At 35.8% G+C, this 16,979-nt stretch overlaps 2 protein-coding genes across 2 annotated transcripts in view; one reads left to right on the plus strand and one right to left on the minus strand.

Moving 5' to 3' along the window:
- ppm1nb (protein phosphatase, Mg2+/Mn2+ dependent, 1Nb (putative)) overlaps positions 1 to 3,860 on the plus strand; it is a 6,578-nt gene extending 2,718 nt beyond the window's left edge. The window contains exons 3-6 of the mRNA XM_073824003.1: positions 370 to 492; positions 641 to 755; positions 1,462 to 1,525; positions 2,918 to 3,860. Coding sequence (XP_073680104.1) covers positions 370 to 492; positions 641 to 755; positions 1,462 to 1,525; positions 2,918 to 2,944 — 329 coding nt within the window. The 3' untranslated portion in view covers positions 2,945 to 3,860. The remainder of the gene's footprint in view (positions 1 to 369; positions 493 to 640; positions 756 to 1,461; positions 1,526 to 2,917) is intronic.
- Positions 3,861 to 6,470: 2,610 nt separating this feature from the next.
- On the minus strand, positions 6,471 to 10,191 carry kcnk12l (potassium channel, subfamily K, member 12 like). The gene is made up of 3 exons (XM_073824005.1): positions 10,050 to 10,191; positions 9,493 to 9,909; positions 6,471 to 7,907 (listed from the first exon to the last, which is right to left on the minus strand). Exons 1-3 carry the CDS (start codon positions 10,189 to 10,191, stop codon positions 6,898 to 6,900), a joined length of 1,569 nt encoding a protein of 522 aa, XP_073680106.1. The 3' UTR covers positions 6,471 to 6,897.
- Between the last annotated feature and the right edge of the window lie 6,788 nt (positions 10,192 to 16,979).

Genomic DNA, 16,979 nt, shown 5'->3' on the forward strand with positions numbered 1-16,979 from the left:
GACTGCACTTTCGACCACCATCTCAATGTGAGGCTGTATTCAGCCACTAAGCTGCAACGGGATAAACTACTTTTAGCCTTGGTGTGAGGAGATTACAGCATTCTGCCAGGCATTGTGCCATGTAGGGATAGACAACCAACAATATCCCTTAGAAATGAAGGATAAGGTGCATTAGCGTCACCGATTCCAATCTACTTAATCATCAACGTGAGGTAGTTGTCCTTCGAACAAAAGCCTCAAGACTGGCTGACGAAACATCAGAGGAAAATGATCTGATCGATCCTGAGTTTAGCAATGAAATCATATAGCAGACATGAATTGCACATCTAACATTTCTTTTTGTTTTTTGATGTCTCTTGATGTATCTCTAACAGGGAAGCCTTGATAACATCAGCATCATTCTAGTATGTTTCCCTGCCGCCCCCCAGCTATCACCTGAAGCACTACATCAGGAGGCTGAGCTCGAGGACTTTCTGGAGTCTAAAGTAGCTGGTAAACCAACTAATTAAATCTGGTTTCTTTTGATGTTTCTCTTAAGGTTTATATGACTTACGTCATTGAGTCATGTAGCGATTGAAGTAAATGGTCCTCTAGTGGCCTGCTTGAGGAATTAAACCATTGTCACACGTTTCTTTGACAGAGATTTTTGAGGAGCTGAGCGCAACAGGTGATGAGCCTGATCTGCTGTCAGTTCTGACAGTGCTGGCTTCCACAGTGATTCCTGGACTTCCACCAGGGGGCGGCCTTCAGAGCAAGTGAGCACATGTTGTCCGTCATGCTTTAATTCTGCTCAAAATAGCAGTCGGCAATTATGTGAGAGAGGTGTGAAAACCTATTTCACAGACTGCGACATGAACATTTTTAGACACAGCTGTTGCATGAAATAGATAAATCACAGTCCCAGTGCTTCAAATTGGGTTATACCCAACAAGATCTATCCACGTTATTCTTTAACATGGAAGTAAGCCTATGAGTGAGACTTCTTATACATTAGCCGCTATAGGGAAATAACAACGTTATTGCAGTAAACAGTAAAACTGTTTGCACTACAAACCAGTGTGTTTATGATTAAGATAATATGTTGAAATAATATGGTAAGACACCAATTTGCAATATCAAGCAGCCAAACTAGCTGTTTCATACAGCTAAAAATAGCTGTACGCGGATGAGACTGGAATGGCAGCATCCGCTCTTACGGGAAGAATAATGTGGATAATACAATAAGTATACCTTTCATATTATTATTATTATTATTATTATTATTTATCATAAAAGTGAACTAGTGAATTAGAAAAAACAGTATTGTAAATAAAACTTCTGGAACTGGCTATATGGATATTCATATAGGCTACTCCTTTAAAATATTTACACAAGTAGAGCTCAAGTGATATGTAGTTGTAATGACTGCTAAAAGAACAGAGGATTGAACTTTAAAATATCATATTTTTTGGACATTTGCAGACGGAACTGCATAATTTCAGCATACTATCAGCAGAAAGAGGTACGGAGATCCAGATTAGCCCAGGTAAGCTTTTATACAGATGCATTTCAATAATCATATTAATATTTATACTATTATATATAGAGAGCCCTATAAAATCAGATTTATTTTTTCCCAAATTTCGTTTTATTTTTTTCCAAATTCCATTTTTCCTGTTCTAATTTTTTAGGATTCCATTTTTTTTTTTTTTTTTTTTTTAGAAATTGTCTTAAGTGGTAAATAAAAAAATGTTAATCAAAAAGCATGTCTAATTATTTTAAATCATGAAACGTACACAATTTAACATCAATTTATATAATAAAAATTACATTTTTCATTTTTTTTTCTCAAATTCTGGATTCCATTTTAATGGTTTCATTCTATTTTAATAATCAAAATCATCTCTAATTAATTTATTTTTAAAAAATATATTACTTTATTTAGAATTTATTAAAAAAATATTAAAAAATATCTATAATATAAAATATATATATATATATATTTTTCATAAATACTGTGTTGGGGATTTACATATTTCTGGTAAATACATTTTTGTAAATTTCTCTGGTAAATATTTCTTTAAAAATAATGTTTTATTAATAATTATATTAGTAGTAGTAGCAGTAGTAGTAGTAATAGTAGTACTATCATTACATTAAGTAATACTGTATATTTCTGTCACAGTTTCTTCAAGTTAAACCAAACTTTTATTTTGGTGGGTTGATTTAAAGAGTTTTATGATGATTTTTTCTCAAAAGAAATGGTAAAATGCTCTTGAAGTGACTTTTAGAGCCAGTGTTGCCAAATCCGTGTTTTTCCCACAGAATTGGGATACTTTAACACTGTTGCCATGGGTTGATTTTCATGTCCATGGGTTGAAGTGACCCCAACAACACAAATTTTACCAGGGGAACCCCACCAAAAAAAATTGTACCCCTCGTAATGCAATTGGGCGGTTTTTGTTGTAAAAACCTGGCAACCCTGTTTAGAGCATTAGAGATTATTACTAGAGATTATGTTTATGTGTCCATGTACTCATATATTGAGGTGACAGAGGCTGAAAACAACCTTCAGTATGTTTGTAGTAAACGAAATTGCGCATCTGCGCCATTCATTCACACAGAGACACGCAGAACATGCAGGATTCAGATTTAAATAGTCTTTTTGTGGCTTAATATTCAGACACTAGTCCATATCATGTTTTGATTGAAGTGAACTCACCTACTTTTGATTTATTCATCCCAAATTTGGCAAATTCCATGACACTCCGCATTATACAGTAAATTACATTTTTATGACTGGATTCCGCGATTCAGTCCACATTTTCCGCATTGCAGAAATCATAGGACCCTACATATATTTTAATATGTTAAAATGACTAATGTTTTTTGTCATTTCTGTTCCTGTCTTTCATTCTGTTCTGTCCCATCTTTTCAGGAACTCAGTCCTACAGATGCCAATTAGAGACCATCTTAGGCTACATAAACGCTTAATGGATGTGCTAGATTGAGGAAGAAGTAAATGTGATCTGTTTTCTGTCTTTTAAACTCAATAAAATGTGAAGATCTTTTTGGACAGCAAAAAACATTTTACTTCCTTCTTTTTGTATGTTTCACTAATGACGAAATGTACAAAAAGCAATGCTGTGCCACAATGCAGGACAATAATGACTGTATATAACTTTGACTCTTTAGATTGTGATACGTTCAGTATTTTCCTTACCAAATGTATTCAATGAGTCTTACAATCGACAACACTCAGGTAACGTGTTCAAGCAGTGACAACAAACTTTTGAGATTCTCTTCAGTCTTGGCATAAAACAGGATACAATGATACAATGCAAAGGCAGAACTTGAAAGAAGTCTCTGAGGAATAGTTCACCCAAAACTACTTTACTATTCACTATTAAACTATTTTTCTTTTATTTGTGTGTTTGGAGCAACATGATCTTAAACAACTAGCTTTCTATTTTTGGGTGAACTGTGAATTTAAGAATTCAAGTCAAGCTTGGAATGATGAAATCGCCAAAAAACAAATTCTATTAAATACAAACACTTTTACATGTTGGTTTATACAGGCTCATAATATAGTCACGGAGTGCAACTTTTCCTGTTCTTGAATAGTTGTTTCCTGTAATACGCTCTACTCTGTTTGCATGACTTGTAGTGTGTTGCCTTACTGACCTCTTTGAAATTATGCCAATATATAAATGTGGTAATATTACCAGATATTTCCTAATAACTAGCAAATGAACTGATGCAGTGCTATATCATGTTGTGTAATGATCTTTCTCTGTGCACATTTTACAGATCTTGTGCAATATTTGTGCTAAGGTTGAAGGTTGAGTAATAAAAATAAACAGATCAAGTCATTCATGAGATTTCAGTTTATTAATGTCTGCCCTGCTACATAAAGAGACTTTATGGCCTTTTGATAATTATAGTCATACATTTTGTGAGTGTGTGTGGTTGAGCTCAGATTTCACCTACAGCTAGAAGTACCACAGTCATCCTCAAGAGGGCAGTAAAGCCTCGCTCCTATTTTAACACCATCTGAGGTTTGCAAACCCTGCATTTGTCACACACTGACGCCTCAGAAACAATTTAAAAGCTCTATGAATGACAACAGGCTGCTGTTACACAGATATAAAGGGCGTAGCTATTATATATGAAACACATAAATATTAATACCAAAATAAGTATTCAACAAAAAAGTTATATTTGTTTACAATATACAATATCTACAGGATCATTACACATGACTTGTCTTTTAAAGGACTGGTGCTATCGCTAAGTCGACGTATTTGTATTCATTTTAGCTCATTTCTTAGGGCATAATAATCACTGACGGCAGCGTGGTAGAAACGATTAAACAATGATATTACTGACCATCTCCCTTTGATTTGACACTTGTGTTTCTTCCTCCGGGGACTGTCTCTCTGTAAGTGCCGTGGCTACATCTGCCTTGCTCTTGAAAATCAGTCTGTTTTCGTGAAGAGCCGTTAAAGGATCTCTCCAGAGGCACAGTGTGATTGCTTACCACACCGGCCAATCACTTCAGCATCAAAGTGACTCTGAGAAGCGACGTTACCATTAAAATCACATGGTTTGTTTGTAACGATGTAAAAAAATTGAAAGCAGTCTCCTCTTCAGAACGAAGCCGTTCTTAAATGCTAACATTCGCCGTCCTTGTGCTCTTCAGAGGTAAACTGGCTATTTTAATTTGCCCTAATTTGCTCTGTACTGTGTATTACAATAGTGAATGTACAGTTTACATGCGATAAATGCTAAAACCTAACCTAAATGCTAACTTGTTTTTCCAGCGAGAAGGGTTGGGAAACATTCAGAACTGAAGAACAGGCTGTCCTTTAGTCAATGAGTGCAAATTTTAATTTAAGTATCCAGGAATTTGGTTTGGAATTAGCTAATAATGGGAAATTACATGTTCAGCTATTACTAAATACGAAGAAATATTCAGTAACTGTTTAGTTTACATCTTCTATCTACTTTATTTTACAGGTAAGAGTGGGCGCACCCATTTGCAAATTTAATCTCTGGCTTCTGGTGTCATTTTCCCGCTTTTTTATTTTTTTATTTTTACAAAATGGCTCACTTAGCTGCTTTATGTTGCAAACTGGTGTATCTTACCATATTATATTAATCTTAAATATGAACACAGTGGTTTGTAGTGCAAACAGTTTTACAGCTTACTGTGTTTATTCTCTTCGTTATCTGCCTACAGCGGCTAATAAACCGGAAGTCTCGCACATTCATCGAAAACGGCTTACTTCCGCATTGAAAAATAAGGTGGATAGGTGGCATTTCAAACATATGTTTTTCCACAACTTTCAACTAAGGTTTTGTCAAGCTAACATTCAAAGTTTGTCTTAAAGGGATAGTTTAACTAAAAAATTAACATTTTGTCACCATTTACTTTTACATTTACCTTCATGACTTCCCTTCATTTTTGAAACACAAATGAAGATATTTTCATTGAAACCTGTTAAAACTCTGTCACCAAAACTATTCAGAAAGTTCATAAAAATATTGTGAACATAATCCATGTGAATCAAGTGGCCTTCTGGAGTGATATGATCAATTTATATGATGAACAGATGTAATTTAGGTAATATGATATAATATTTATATTAAAAATATCTTCATTTGTGTTTCAAAGATGATTGAAAATCCTATGGGTTTAAAACATGACCACAAGTAAATGGCTTGAACATTAACAAACTTAAACTTCGATTTTCTAGTTTAAAATCAGTCATGTACATTTCTTTGAATGTCAATTTAATCCTACTTCCTTACATTCAAACTGCCGGAACTCAAATGTGACCCTGGACCACAAAACCAGTCATAAGTTTTTTATTATTATTATTATTGAGATTTATACGTAAGGGATAATGTACAGGCAGCCGGTAGTTATCGCAGAAATAAGCCCCGACAGTGTGATCAGGACCCGACGCGAAGCGGAGGGTCTTGTATCACACTGAAGGGGCTTATTTCGCGATAACTACAGGCTGCCTGTACATTATCCCGCTTATTACACGGCTACTTGCCACATAAGGAAAAAAACTGGACATGAATATGAATTTGAAACCTTTTATTGGCATATTTGTTTTAAATTAACATTTTTATCCTTCCGCGAAACGATATAGTACCACGTGACTAACATTCAAACTATGTACGTTAGTAAGACAATTTAAATAGATTAATGTCGAAATTTTCCATTGTTAATTGTGGTTGTCCAGTGTTTGTCACAAGATGGCGCCAAACGGTAATCTTTGTTGGCACGGAGGGATTTTAAACATACAAGTAGTACCGGCTATGCGTTATTACTTTGGAGCGGTGATTATTTGAAAAGAACGAACCTGCAAATGTCTCAACTGACCAATCAGAATCAAGCATTCCAAAGAGCCGTGTAATAAATATATATAATAAATATGATTTCCATTGATGTATGGTTTGTTAGGATAGGACGATATTTGGTCGAGATACGACTTTTTGAAAATTTGAAAATCTAGAATCAGAGGGTGCAAAAAAATTCTAAATATTGAGAAAATCACCTTCAAATGAAGTTCTTAGCAATGCATATTACTAATCAAAAAATTAATTTTAATATATTTATGGTAGAAAATTTGCTAAATATCTTTATAGAACATGATCTTTACTTAAAATCTAATGATTTTTGGCATAAAAAAAAATCAATCATTTTATCCCATACAGTGTATTTTTGGCTATTGCTACAAATATACCCATGCTACTTATGACTGTTTTTTGGTCCAGGGTCACAAATGCAATTTAAATTCAGGAATTGTAAAGCCATTCTCAATTCAGTTCTGAATGAAACACAACCTTCACTAAAAGTTATCTTCAATGTGCAATATCCAACAGCATCTTTATATAACCGAGCTACCTGTCGACACTTGTCTCCTGAAGGCGATTATTCATGATAGCAAAGGCGCCCACTCCACCTGAGAAGCCATTCTGTCGAACATGACTCTGTCTTGGATTACCATGAGCAGTCTCTGAGAGCTGCTTCTGCAGAATGGCCAGAGAAACCTTGTTAGCCATAAAGTCATTGACTGAGATCATTTCTCCAGACAGTCTGCGCCCTGTCAGATAACCTCCATCTGGTCCTAAGCCAGCATCAGTCTCACTATCACAAACTGTTTCCACTGATGCATTAGTGAAGCGCTTTCCTGACGCTTCATTGGCCGGGGCAGGGTGCACGGCGTTGCGCTTTTGAGCCCTCTGGCGGGAATGTCCCAGCGGAGGGTGGTGGTTGTGCCGCTGGTTGGGAATGCGTGGAAGGCAGCAGCAACAGCAGGCCCGACCTCGTCGCCTGTATGGACGGCCACGACAGGGACACTGAGTCTTGCTGCAGTCCATTTTTCCGAGGATCCAGTTGAGCGTCTGCTTGATAATGATGGAAATGACATTAAACAGGGAATAAATGCAACACACACCCATGAGGATAAAAAGGCAGTTGCCCAGACGGTAGGCCTCTTGAGCTTTATAGCTCTCACGTTGGCTGCTAACCACATCCCCAAAGCCAATGGTGCTGAAGGCCACAAAGCAAAAGTACAAGGACTCAAAGTAATCCCAGTCCTCCATGGCAGAGTACAACGCAGATGCACTACATGCGATCAGCACCGCGGCGATGCCCAGAATGAGCATTACGTAGTAGACTGATGGTTTCCAACCTTCCAGACTGTCGTCCTCGCTCCTGGCCTCCTCGCCTCCCACGCCGGAGCGGCGCAGTTGTCGCTCGTGACACCAACGCATAATGTAGGCCAACATCGTGATAATGCGCTCCAGAAAGAGGTTGAAGAAGAGGATCGTTGCTGCACAGCCAAGGAGTCCGTAGAATATCAAAAAGATCTTACCTGCAACCGTGACGGGAGTGGTCATGCCAAAACCTGGAGGGAAATAGGAAACAGGTTCTGATTTGCTGATGTATTTTTTTTTTTAAATGTATTCTTATTTTTTTTTTAAAGATTTATTTAGCCTCCCTTAAGTCACTTCAAATTGCTATGGCTTCTGTGGGACACAAGTTGTTTTTATACAAAGTAGACAGTCACCAAAGGCTGTCAAGCTCAAAAATGGACAAAAAAATGCCTTATGTGACCATGGACCGCAAAGTATGTTTAAGTAGTTTTAAGTAGCATGGTTATATTTGTAGCAATAGCCAAAAATACATTGTATGTGTCAAAATTATAGATTTTTCTTTTATGCCAAAAATCATTAGGATAGTAAGTAAAGATCTTGTTACATAAAGCTATTTTGTAAATTTCAAATATCAAAACTTTAAATTTTGGATTGGTAATATGCACTGATAAAACTTAATTTAAACAACTTTAAAGGCGATTTTCTCAATATTTATTTTCACATTTTCAAATAGTTCCTATCCTAACAACATAACCATACATCAATGGAAACCTTATTTATTTAGTTTTCAGGTCGTTTCAATCTCAATTTCAAAAAATGTACCCTTATGACTGCTTTTGTGGTCCAAGGTCACACATGTATGTCTTTGATGTCTAATTTATGCTTGTGAACATTCAGTTTGAGTAATTTGCAAGTGATCACGAGAACAGCAACAGTCAATAACATTTGACATCATGTCAAACCTAGCAGAGAGCATCTTGATTTCAAAGTCACGGCATGCTATAGTAATACTTTTTAATAGTAATTTGCTTTTGCATTGCTTTTCTTACTTGTCTTTAATGTAAATGTGCAGCTTGGATGTTTTGATCTATGTAACAAAGAAAATGACTGTTTTAGAGCAACATGAGGGCATGTAAATGATGAAGGGATAGCATTTATTAAATTCCTTTAATGATGTGCATGGTAAAAAGATAAAGAAAGCCTTAAAAAATAAAATAAGGTATAGCTTCCCAAAAAATGAAAATTCTGTCATTAATTACTCACCTCACATGTTTTGATGAAATCCAAGAGCTTTCTGACCCTGCATAGACAGCAACACAACTGAAACATTCAAGACCCCAAAAAACAGTAAGGACATTGTTAAATGGTTCAACCTATATTTTTGTTTGCAATGAAAACAAAAATAATGACTTCATTCAACAATTTCTTCTCTTCCATGAATGTATGTCAGAGACTGAGACTGAAACAGAAGAGAAGAAATGAGTGAATAAAGTCATTATGTTTGTTTGGTATTCTCATAGCTTCATAAAATTACCTTGTATTACTATTTTAACAATGTCCTTACTACTTTTCTGGGCCTTGAACATGTCAGTTGCGATGCTGTCTATGGTCAGAAAGCCTTCGAATTTAATCAAAAATACATTAATTTGTGTTTCGAAGATGAATGAAGGCCTTATGGGTTTGGAACAACATGAGGTAAACCTATAACATGAATTTAAAAATTTTAGTTTTTTAGATAAAAACATCTGCCAAATCTGTAAATATAGATTCTCTTTTTGTCAAATTTACGGTTATGAAAATCTGAATGCAAAGTTGATTTACTGTATATGAACTCACCAATAGTGGATATCACTGTAGCAACAAAGTAGAAAGCTCCCGAGAAATCCCAACGGGGCCTAAGTTTGTCCACTCGGATCCCAGCCGCAAAGGCCTCCTCATATTGCCTTAGCAGGACCTGTAATGTTTTTAGGTTTATGCTGTTTTGCTCCGTGAAGTTGGCCAGCTGTTTGTCCCAACGGTGGTGAGCCTGCACCTCAGAGGGATGCTCAAGTGCGGAGAACACCACCGCCCCACACAGCAGGTAGAGGAGGATGAAGGCCGCCAACAAGCCAAAACGGGCATTGTCTTCATTCAGGTGAAGTGGGAGGCAACAGCTGTTGCTGACATCTCTTCTACGTGGCATGACTTGATCACCAGAAGGAAATGACAAGAACAGGCAAACATGCAAAGACACAAGACACAAACACTCTCTCACTCACTTAAGAAGGCGTATAGAGTCACATGAAAACTGTATGTTGCTCTTGTTTGCAGATACAGTTCAAAAATGAGGGACAAAAATGTACTGGACCAAGTTCTTCATGTCCATTAACGTTCTGAAGGATTCATAATCGCACCACTTTCTCCAGTGACACCATCGTAAAAAGCAAGGTTATCAGGTAAAATGACACATGGTCCAGGAAATAAAACCTCAAGATACACCTTTGGGTTAGGAGGTAACAGTAGGCAGGCAAGCGCAAGATTGCTATCTTTTCCCATCTCGCTATCCAAGTATAGCTGGTGCCACACCAGTCAGTAATAATGACCTGGTCTTCATGTGAAATCATCCTTGAACAAAACAAACAAACAAAAAAACATATATTACAAATTTAGTAAAAAAGGATTATAGGATAAAGGATTTAGTAGGCTATTATTAGAACTATTTCATTAATATTACAGACTATTTCAAAGATCACTAGATCCTGGTTTTATCATTTAAGGTAAGCATGCACACAATACTAAAGACTATTATAGCTACACATATTCTGCATTATTAAATTAGTAGCACAATTAAGATTAAAATTATAAAAAATGAATTGGATCACTTATTACTAATAACATACATAGTTGCTACGTGGTAATTAGAAAATATCGGTCACAAAGTCGGTCACATTTTGCTCAATTAGGTAATAACGAATGTTTTGTTTATCACAAACAAACTTTTAAAGTGGTGAAATTGAAGGTTACCTACCTGATTTAATTTTTAATATTTGATGAAGAGATCCGTTTATTATCACCGTCACGCAAACAATAATGCTATATTAATGAAGCGATTTAAAATAATCAAATATGTTGGATACATTTTGTTAAACTTAAAAGGCGCGTTTTGTTCGTGGCAAGTGTGAATCCGAGGCAGTGCGTGATTGAATGATGCAGCTGAGGAGTAGTGACCGAGAAAGAGAGAGAGGGAGAGAGAGAGTCTCAAAATGTTATTAGCTGAGCAGCCAATATAGGTAGAAGTTGTGGGGATTTGTATTCATTGCACTGACTCGAATCCTTAAAAGAGCCTTTGACTGATTTATTCGGTTGTTTTCTGGAGGGTTACGTTAATACGCCAATATGAGGTAAACATGGTGAGTTGTGAATTACAAAATCATTCAGTCAACCGATTCTTGACCTTTTTTTTTTTTTTTTACTATTGACGTATTTAGGGTATACAGAAAGTATATAGGCTTATAAGCGTTTTCTATCATTTACACTAAATTTTGTCACCTTGCTATCAAGCTACAGAAAAAAAAGCTAGTAGCCCAAATAAATATTCCTAAATAGGCTATTTCTTGTCCTGTGCACTCCTTCTAAAGTCAGTAGCTAATGCAAGCAGTGCTAAACTCTAAAGGAAGCCGTTTTTCGCCACTGAATAAAAACATTTTTGCGACTTTTTATCTCACAATTCTGACTTTTTTTTTTTTTGTGATGTCGAGTTTACATCTCGCAATTCTTACCTTTTTCCTCAGAAATCTGACATTATATCTCATAATTCTGTTTTTTTTTTCTCGTTATGTCGTTTACATCTCAAAATTCTGACTTTTTCCTCAGAATTTTGAAATAAACTTGCAATTCTGACAGGTATTTTCCTCAGAATTCCAACTTTATTTCTCAGAATTCCGACTTTATATCTCGCAATTCAGATTTTTTCCTCACAATTTAGTTTACGCTGCACAATTCTGACTTTTTTCTCAGATTTTTGAGATATAAACCCCCAATTTTGACAGACATTTAACTCAGAATTTTTACTTTATATCTCAGATTTTTTTTTCCCCATTTCCAGTTTACATCTCACAAAAACTCACAATTTAGAGTTTACATCATGCAATTCTGACTTTTTTTCTAAGAATTCCTAAGGAATTCTGACTTTATTTCTCAGAATTCTGACTTTATATCTCAAAATTCTATTTTTTTCCTCACAATTTCAAATTTACACCTTGCAATTCAGAATTTGATATAAATTTGCAATTCTGAGATATTTTCTTCAGAATTCCAACTTTATTTTTTAGAATTTCCGATTTTATATCTCACAATTCAGATTTTTTTCTCAAAATTCTTGCAATATAGACTTTTTTCCTCACAATTTCACATTTACATCTCGCAATTGACTTTTTTCCTCAAATTTTGAGTTTACATCTCACAATTCTGACTTTTCCTCAGAATTCTGAAAAAATAAACTTGCAGTTCTGAGAAATAGTCAGATTTGCAAAAAATTTACTCAGTATTCCAACTTTATTTTTCAGAATTGCGACTTTATATCTCACAATTGAGATTTTTTTCTGACAATTTAAAATTTATCTTACAATTCTGATTTTTTTTCTCACAATTTCAAATGTACATCTCGCAATTCGAACCTTTCCTCACAATTTTGAGTTTACATATATTTATATAAAAACTTGCCACTTGGTGCCCTAACAAGGCTGTCAGTAGTCAGCTCTAGATTTTAAAACACATTCAGAGAGACCATATTGTTTACTGCCATTTAAGATTTTAGGCATCAAGCTCAACCATATAAACTTCATAAAGGTGACATAAACTTTGGAAAGCGGACTTAATTTTCATTTATTTTCAATAGCTGGGTTCATTGATTTAGTAATAAATGCATTTTAACTGTTATTCCCTTTTTAAAAAAGCCATTATGTCATAAAAAGAGAAAACATCATGCAGTATTGGCATTTTCAGGCAAATTATAGTGACCATGGTAATTTGTTCTTATCGACTGTCATGATAAATACCTAAACACTCACAAATCACCCCCTACCCCATTACAATCATCTCTCTCTGAAAATGCAACTTCAAGGACATTCAACAAGTCCAATTTGAAAGCTTTAAACAACCGACAGACCACCATTTGCCTGTTGCTTCAATGCCATTAAAATATTGCTTTGTTTGATGTTGACAGACAAAAATATAGCCATGGTACTCTCTTTCTATTGTGAGATGCGCTTAGATGGCTGAGACGATATTGCTTTGTTCTCTCTGACCAGCCCACCCTTGCCTTTCATCTTGGCTGCCAGCTCACAAGACTGTATTCCCCCATCATTAGAGTACTGGTCATTGCTTGTAAGTGCCCAGGTGCGGCGGAGACAGACAAGCGCTATATCAAAAGAGTGTGTGGTATTTTATTCATAAACTTTGTCCTCATCAGAAGACAAGTGTTTTGGCAACTGCCTCCGTGACAGCAACCGAAAAGACAGCGAAAGCCATGTCTTGCGTTTCTATTATTCCAAACGCAGCAGCGCTAATCACAGGTTTGGGCTCTGAGTGCTACACTGTCTTTAAAGTCATCAAGAGATCTGAGAAGCGTGATCTGCATAATGTAATTCATCACAGGTGCTGGGTGATGAATATAGTGATCGGCCAACGCTCATTATGGAGTCTGTCTCTTCCCTCTCTTTTCTCTTCATCCACCTGACCGTTCTCTTTGTCTTTCTTTGTTGTCGACGTGTTAAAATCAGCGCTCTCCAAACTGGCCTGCTGGAAATTAATGAGTCGTTGTTCAACATTATATATGTATAATGCACTTTAATGACAAGACATAATTACTTCAGGTTGAAGATCTTAGTTTAAACATAAAACCACAAAAATAATTATTCAAGATTTTGAAAAAACAAGCATATTCAGTATATGAGAGTTTAGATAAAGTTAGTTAAATACAAAAAGAGAAAGGCAGGCAGAAAAATTGAGGAGAGATAATTTGGTCAGTAGACAGCAGTGAAGGTCAGAGCAGCAGTGACGTGTTCAGTGGCCAGTATCTAGTGCTTGAACCCTTGAGGCAAACAGCAGCACGTTCTTCTCAACCTCAGCACTGAGTTCCCGCTGGGAAGCCCTGGGATTCTTCTTTACATAGTCAGCAATGCTCTGAATACATTCCCTCTGTGGAAGCAGAACGTTACATGTCACAAACGTTTGTCTGGTCTACAGTTAATTCTGGCCTGGTTTTACAGACAGGGCTTAGACTAAGCCAGGATTAGAAGATAGTTCAATTAGAACATTAAACTGAAACAGAAAAAAAAACTGGTGTGCATCTTCTTGAGACGAAACAAAAGCACTGATGTAAAGCTTTATTTCATAAAGCATTTGTCATAGCGAATTACTACTAACATTATGTAAAAGACATTATAAAGTCGTGGCCAAAAGTTGAGAATGACACAAATATTAGTTTTCACAAAGTTTGCTGCTAAACTGTTTTTAGATCTTTGTTTCAGTTGTTTCTGTGATGTACTGAAATATAATTACAAGAACTTCATACGTTTCAAAGGCTTTTATCGACAACTACATGACATTTATGCAAAGAGTCAGTATTTGCAGTGTTGGCCCTTCTTTTTCAGGACCTCTGCAATTCGACTGGGCATGCTCTCAATCAACTTCTGGGCCAAATCCTGACTGATAGCAACCCATTCTTTCATAATCACTTCTTGGAGTTTGTCAGAATTAGTGGGTTTTTGTTTGTGCACCCGCCTCTTGAGGATTGACCACAAGTTCTCAATGAGATTAAGATCTGGGGAGTTTCCAGGCCATGGACCCAAAATGTCAACGTTTTGGTCCCCGAGCCACTTAGTTATCACTTTTGCCTTATGGCACGGTGCTCCATCGTGCTGGAAAATGCATTGTTCTTCACCAAACTGTTGCTGGATTGTTGGAAGAAGTTGTTGTTGGAGGGTGTTTTGGTACCATTCTTTATTCATGGCTGTGTTTTTGGGCAAAATTGTGAGTGAGCCCACTCCCTTGGATGAGAAGCAACCCCACACATGAATGGTCTCAGGATGCTTCACTGTTGGCATGACACAGGACTGATGGTAGCGCTCACCTTTTCTTCTCCGGACAAGCCTTTTCCCAGATGCCCCAAACAATCGGAAAGAGGCTTCATCGGAGAATATGACTTTGCCCCAGTCCTCAGCAGTCCATTCGCCATACTTTTTGCAGAAGGCAAATCTGTCCCTGATGTTTTTTTTGGAGAGAAGTGGCTTCTTTGCTGCCCTTCTTGACACCAGGCCATCTTCCAAAAGTCTTGGCCTCACTGTGCGTGCAGATGCGCTCACTCCTGCCTGCTGCCATTCCTGAGCAAGCTCTGCACTGGTGGCACTCCGATCCCGCAGCTGAATCCTCTTTAGGAGACGATCCTGGCGCTTGCTGGACTTTCTTGGACGCCCTGAAGCCTTCTTAACAAGAATTGAACCTCTTTCCTTGAAGTTTTTGATGATCCTATAAATTGTTGATTTAGGTGCAATCTTAGTAGCCACAATATCCTTGCCTGTGAAGCCATTTTTATGCAACGCAATGATGGCTGCACGCGTTTCTTTGCAGGTCACCATGGTTAACAATGGAAGAACAATGATTTCAAGCATCACCCTCCTTTTAACATGTCAAGTCTGCCATTCTAACCCAATCATCCTGACATAATGATCTCCAGCCTTGTGCTCGTCAACATTCTCACCTGAGTTAACAAGACGATTACTGAAATGATCTCAGCAGGTCCTTTAATGACAGCAATGAAATGCAGTGGAAAGTTTTTTTCGGGATTTAGTTAATTTTCATGGCAAAGAAGGACTATGCAATTTATCTGATCACTCTTCATAACATTCTGGAGTATATGCAAATTGCTATTATAAAAACTTAAGCAGCAACTTTTCCAATTTCCAATATTTATGTAATTCTCAAAACTTTTGGCGACGACTGTATAATTCAGTACAGTATAAAACAACACAATATACACTATTTAGACTACAACTGTGACGTACACTACCGGTTTTAAAGAAGTCTCTTCTGTTTACCAAACCTGCATCTATTTGATTCGAAGTACAGCAAAACAGTAACATTTTAAAATATTTTTACTATTTAAAATAACTTTTTTCTATTTGAATATATTTTGAAATGTAATTTATTCCTGTGATCAAAGCTACATTTTCAGCATCATTATTCCAGTCTTCAGTGTCACATGATCCTTTAGAAATGATTCTAATATGCTGATTTTCTGTTTAAGAAATATGTTTTATTGTTATTATTATTATTATTATTAGCTAAAACCATTAAGTACATTTAATTGTATAAGAAATATATACGCTTGGCAAGGGTGCTTTAAATTGATCACAAGTGATGGTAAAGACATTTATAATGTTACAAAAGATTTTGGTTTCAGGTAAATGCTGTTCTTCTGAACTTTCTATTTATCAAAGAAACCTGAAAAATATCTTCTCAGATGTTTGAAACATAATAAATATTTTCTGAGCGCAAATCAGAATATTAGAATGATGTCTGAAGGATCATGTGACTGGAGTAATGATGCTAAAAATTTAGCTTTGAAATCACAGGAATAAATCGAAAACGTGTTTTATAGAGTAAAATATTTCAAAATTGTACTGTTTTGCTGTACTTTGAATTAAATAAATGAAGGCTTGGTGAGCAGAAGAGACGTCTTTAAAAATACCCTAAAAACTTTTGACTGGTAGTGTACATGGAATACAAATCAAATTATGGAATACAAAAAAAATTAAATTAATAAATGTAATGAATACTACCATTCAAAAATACAGTAAAACAGTCATCCAGTTTAATAATTTTACTACATTTTAAAATTTGTGTTAATATTTTAAAATGTAATTTATTCCTGTGATGGCAAAGCTAAATTAAGCAGCCATTACTCCAGTCTTCAGTGCCACATTATCCTTCAGAAATCATCCTAATATGTTGGTATGGTGCTCAAGAAACATTTCCTATTACTACTAACATTGTAAAAAAATTTGCCGGTGAAAATTTTAGTGTAATAATTTTTTCATGATCCTTTTTTCATGATGAATGGACAGTTCAAAAGAACAGCATTAGAACCAAGTCTTTACTGTCACTTCTGATCAATTTAATTTTACTTTTATCCAGATTGAATAAAAGTATTACTCTTGTTTTGATTTCTAAAAAAAATAAATAAAAACTGATTCCAGAAAGTTAAAATGGTAACCCTTTACCCATTTCATTATTTTACATCTCAACCTTCTAAAACGATACACGTTTTCTAAAATGGTTTTTAA

Source organism: Garra rufa, chromosome 19 (assembly GCF_049309525.1).
Source record: "Garra rufa chromosome 19, GarRuf1.0, whole genome shotgun sequence".
Lineage (NCBI taxonomy): Eukaryota > Metazoa > Chordata > Actinopteri > Cypriniformes > Cyprinidae > Garra > Garra rufa.

Coding starts and splice junctions, on each gene's coding strand:
- kcnk12l (XM_073824005.1), bottom strand. CDS start 10,191: ATGGGAAAAGATAGCAATCTTGCGCTTGCCTGCCTACTGTTACCTCCT. Junction 9,910..10,049: donor TGGTGTCACTGGAGAAAGTG/GTGCGATTATGA, acceptor TTCTTAAGTGAG/TGAGAGAGTGTTTGTGTCTT. Junction 7,908..9,492: donor TACAGTGATATCCACTATTG/GTGAGTTCATAT, acceptor ATTTCCCTCCAG/GTTTTGGCATGACCACTCCC.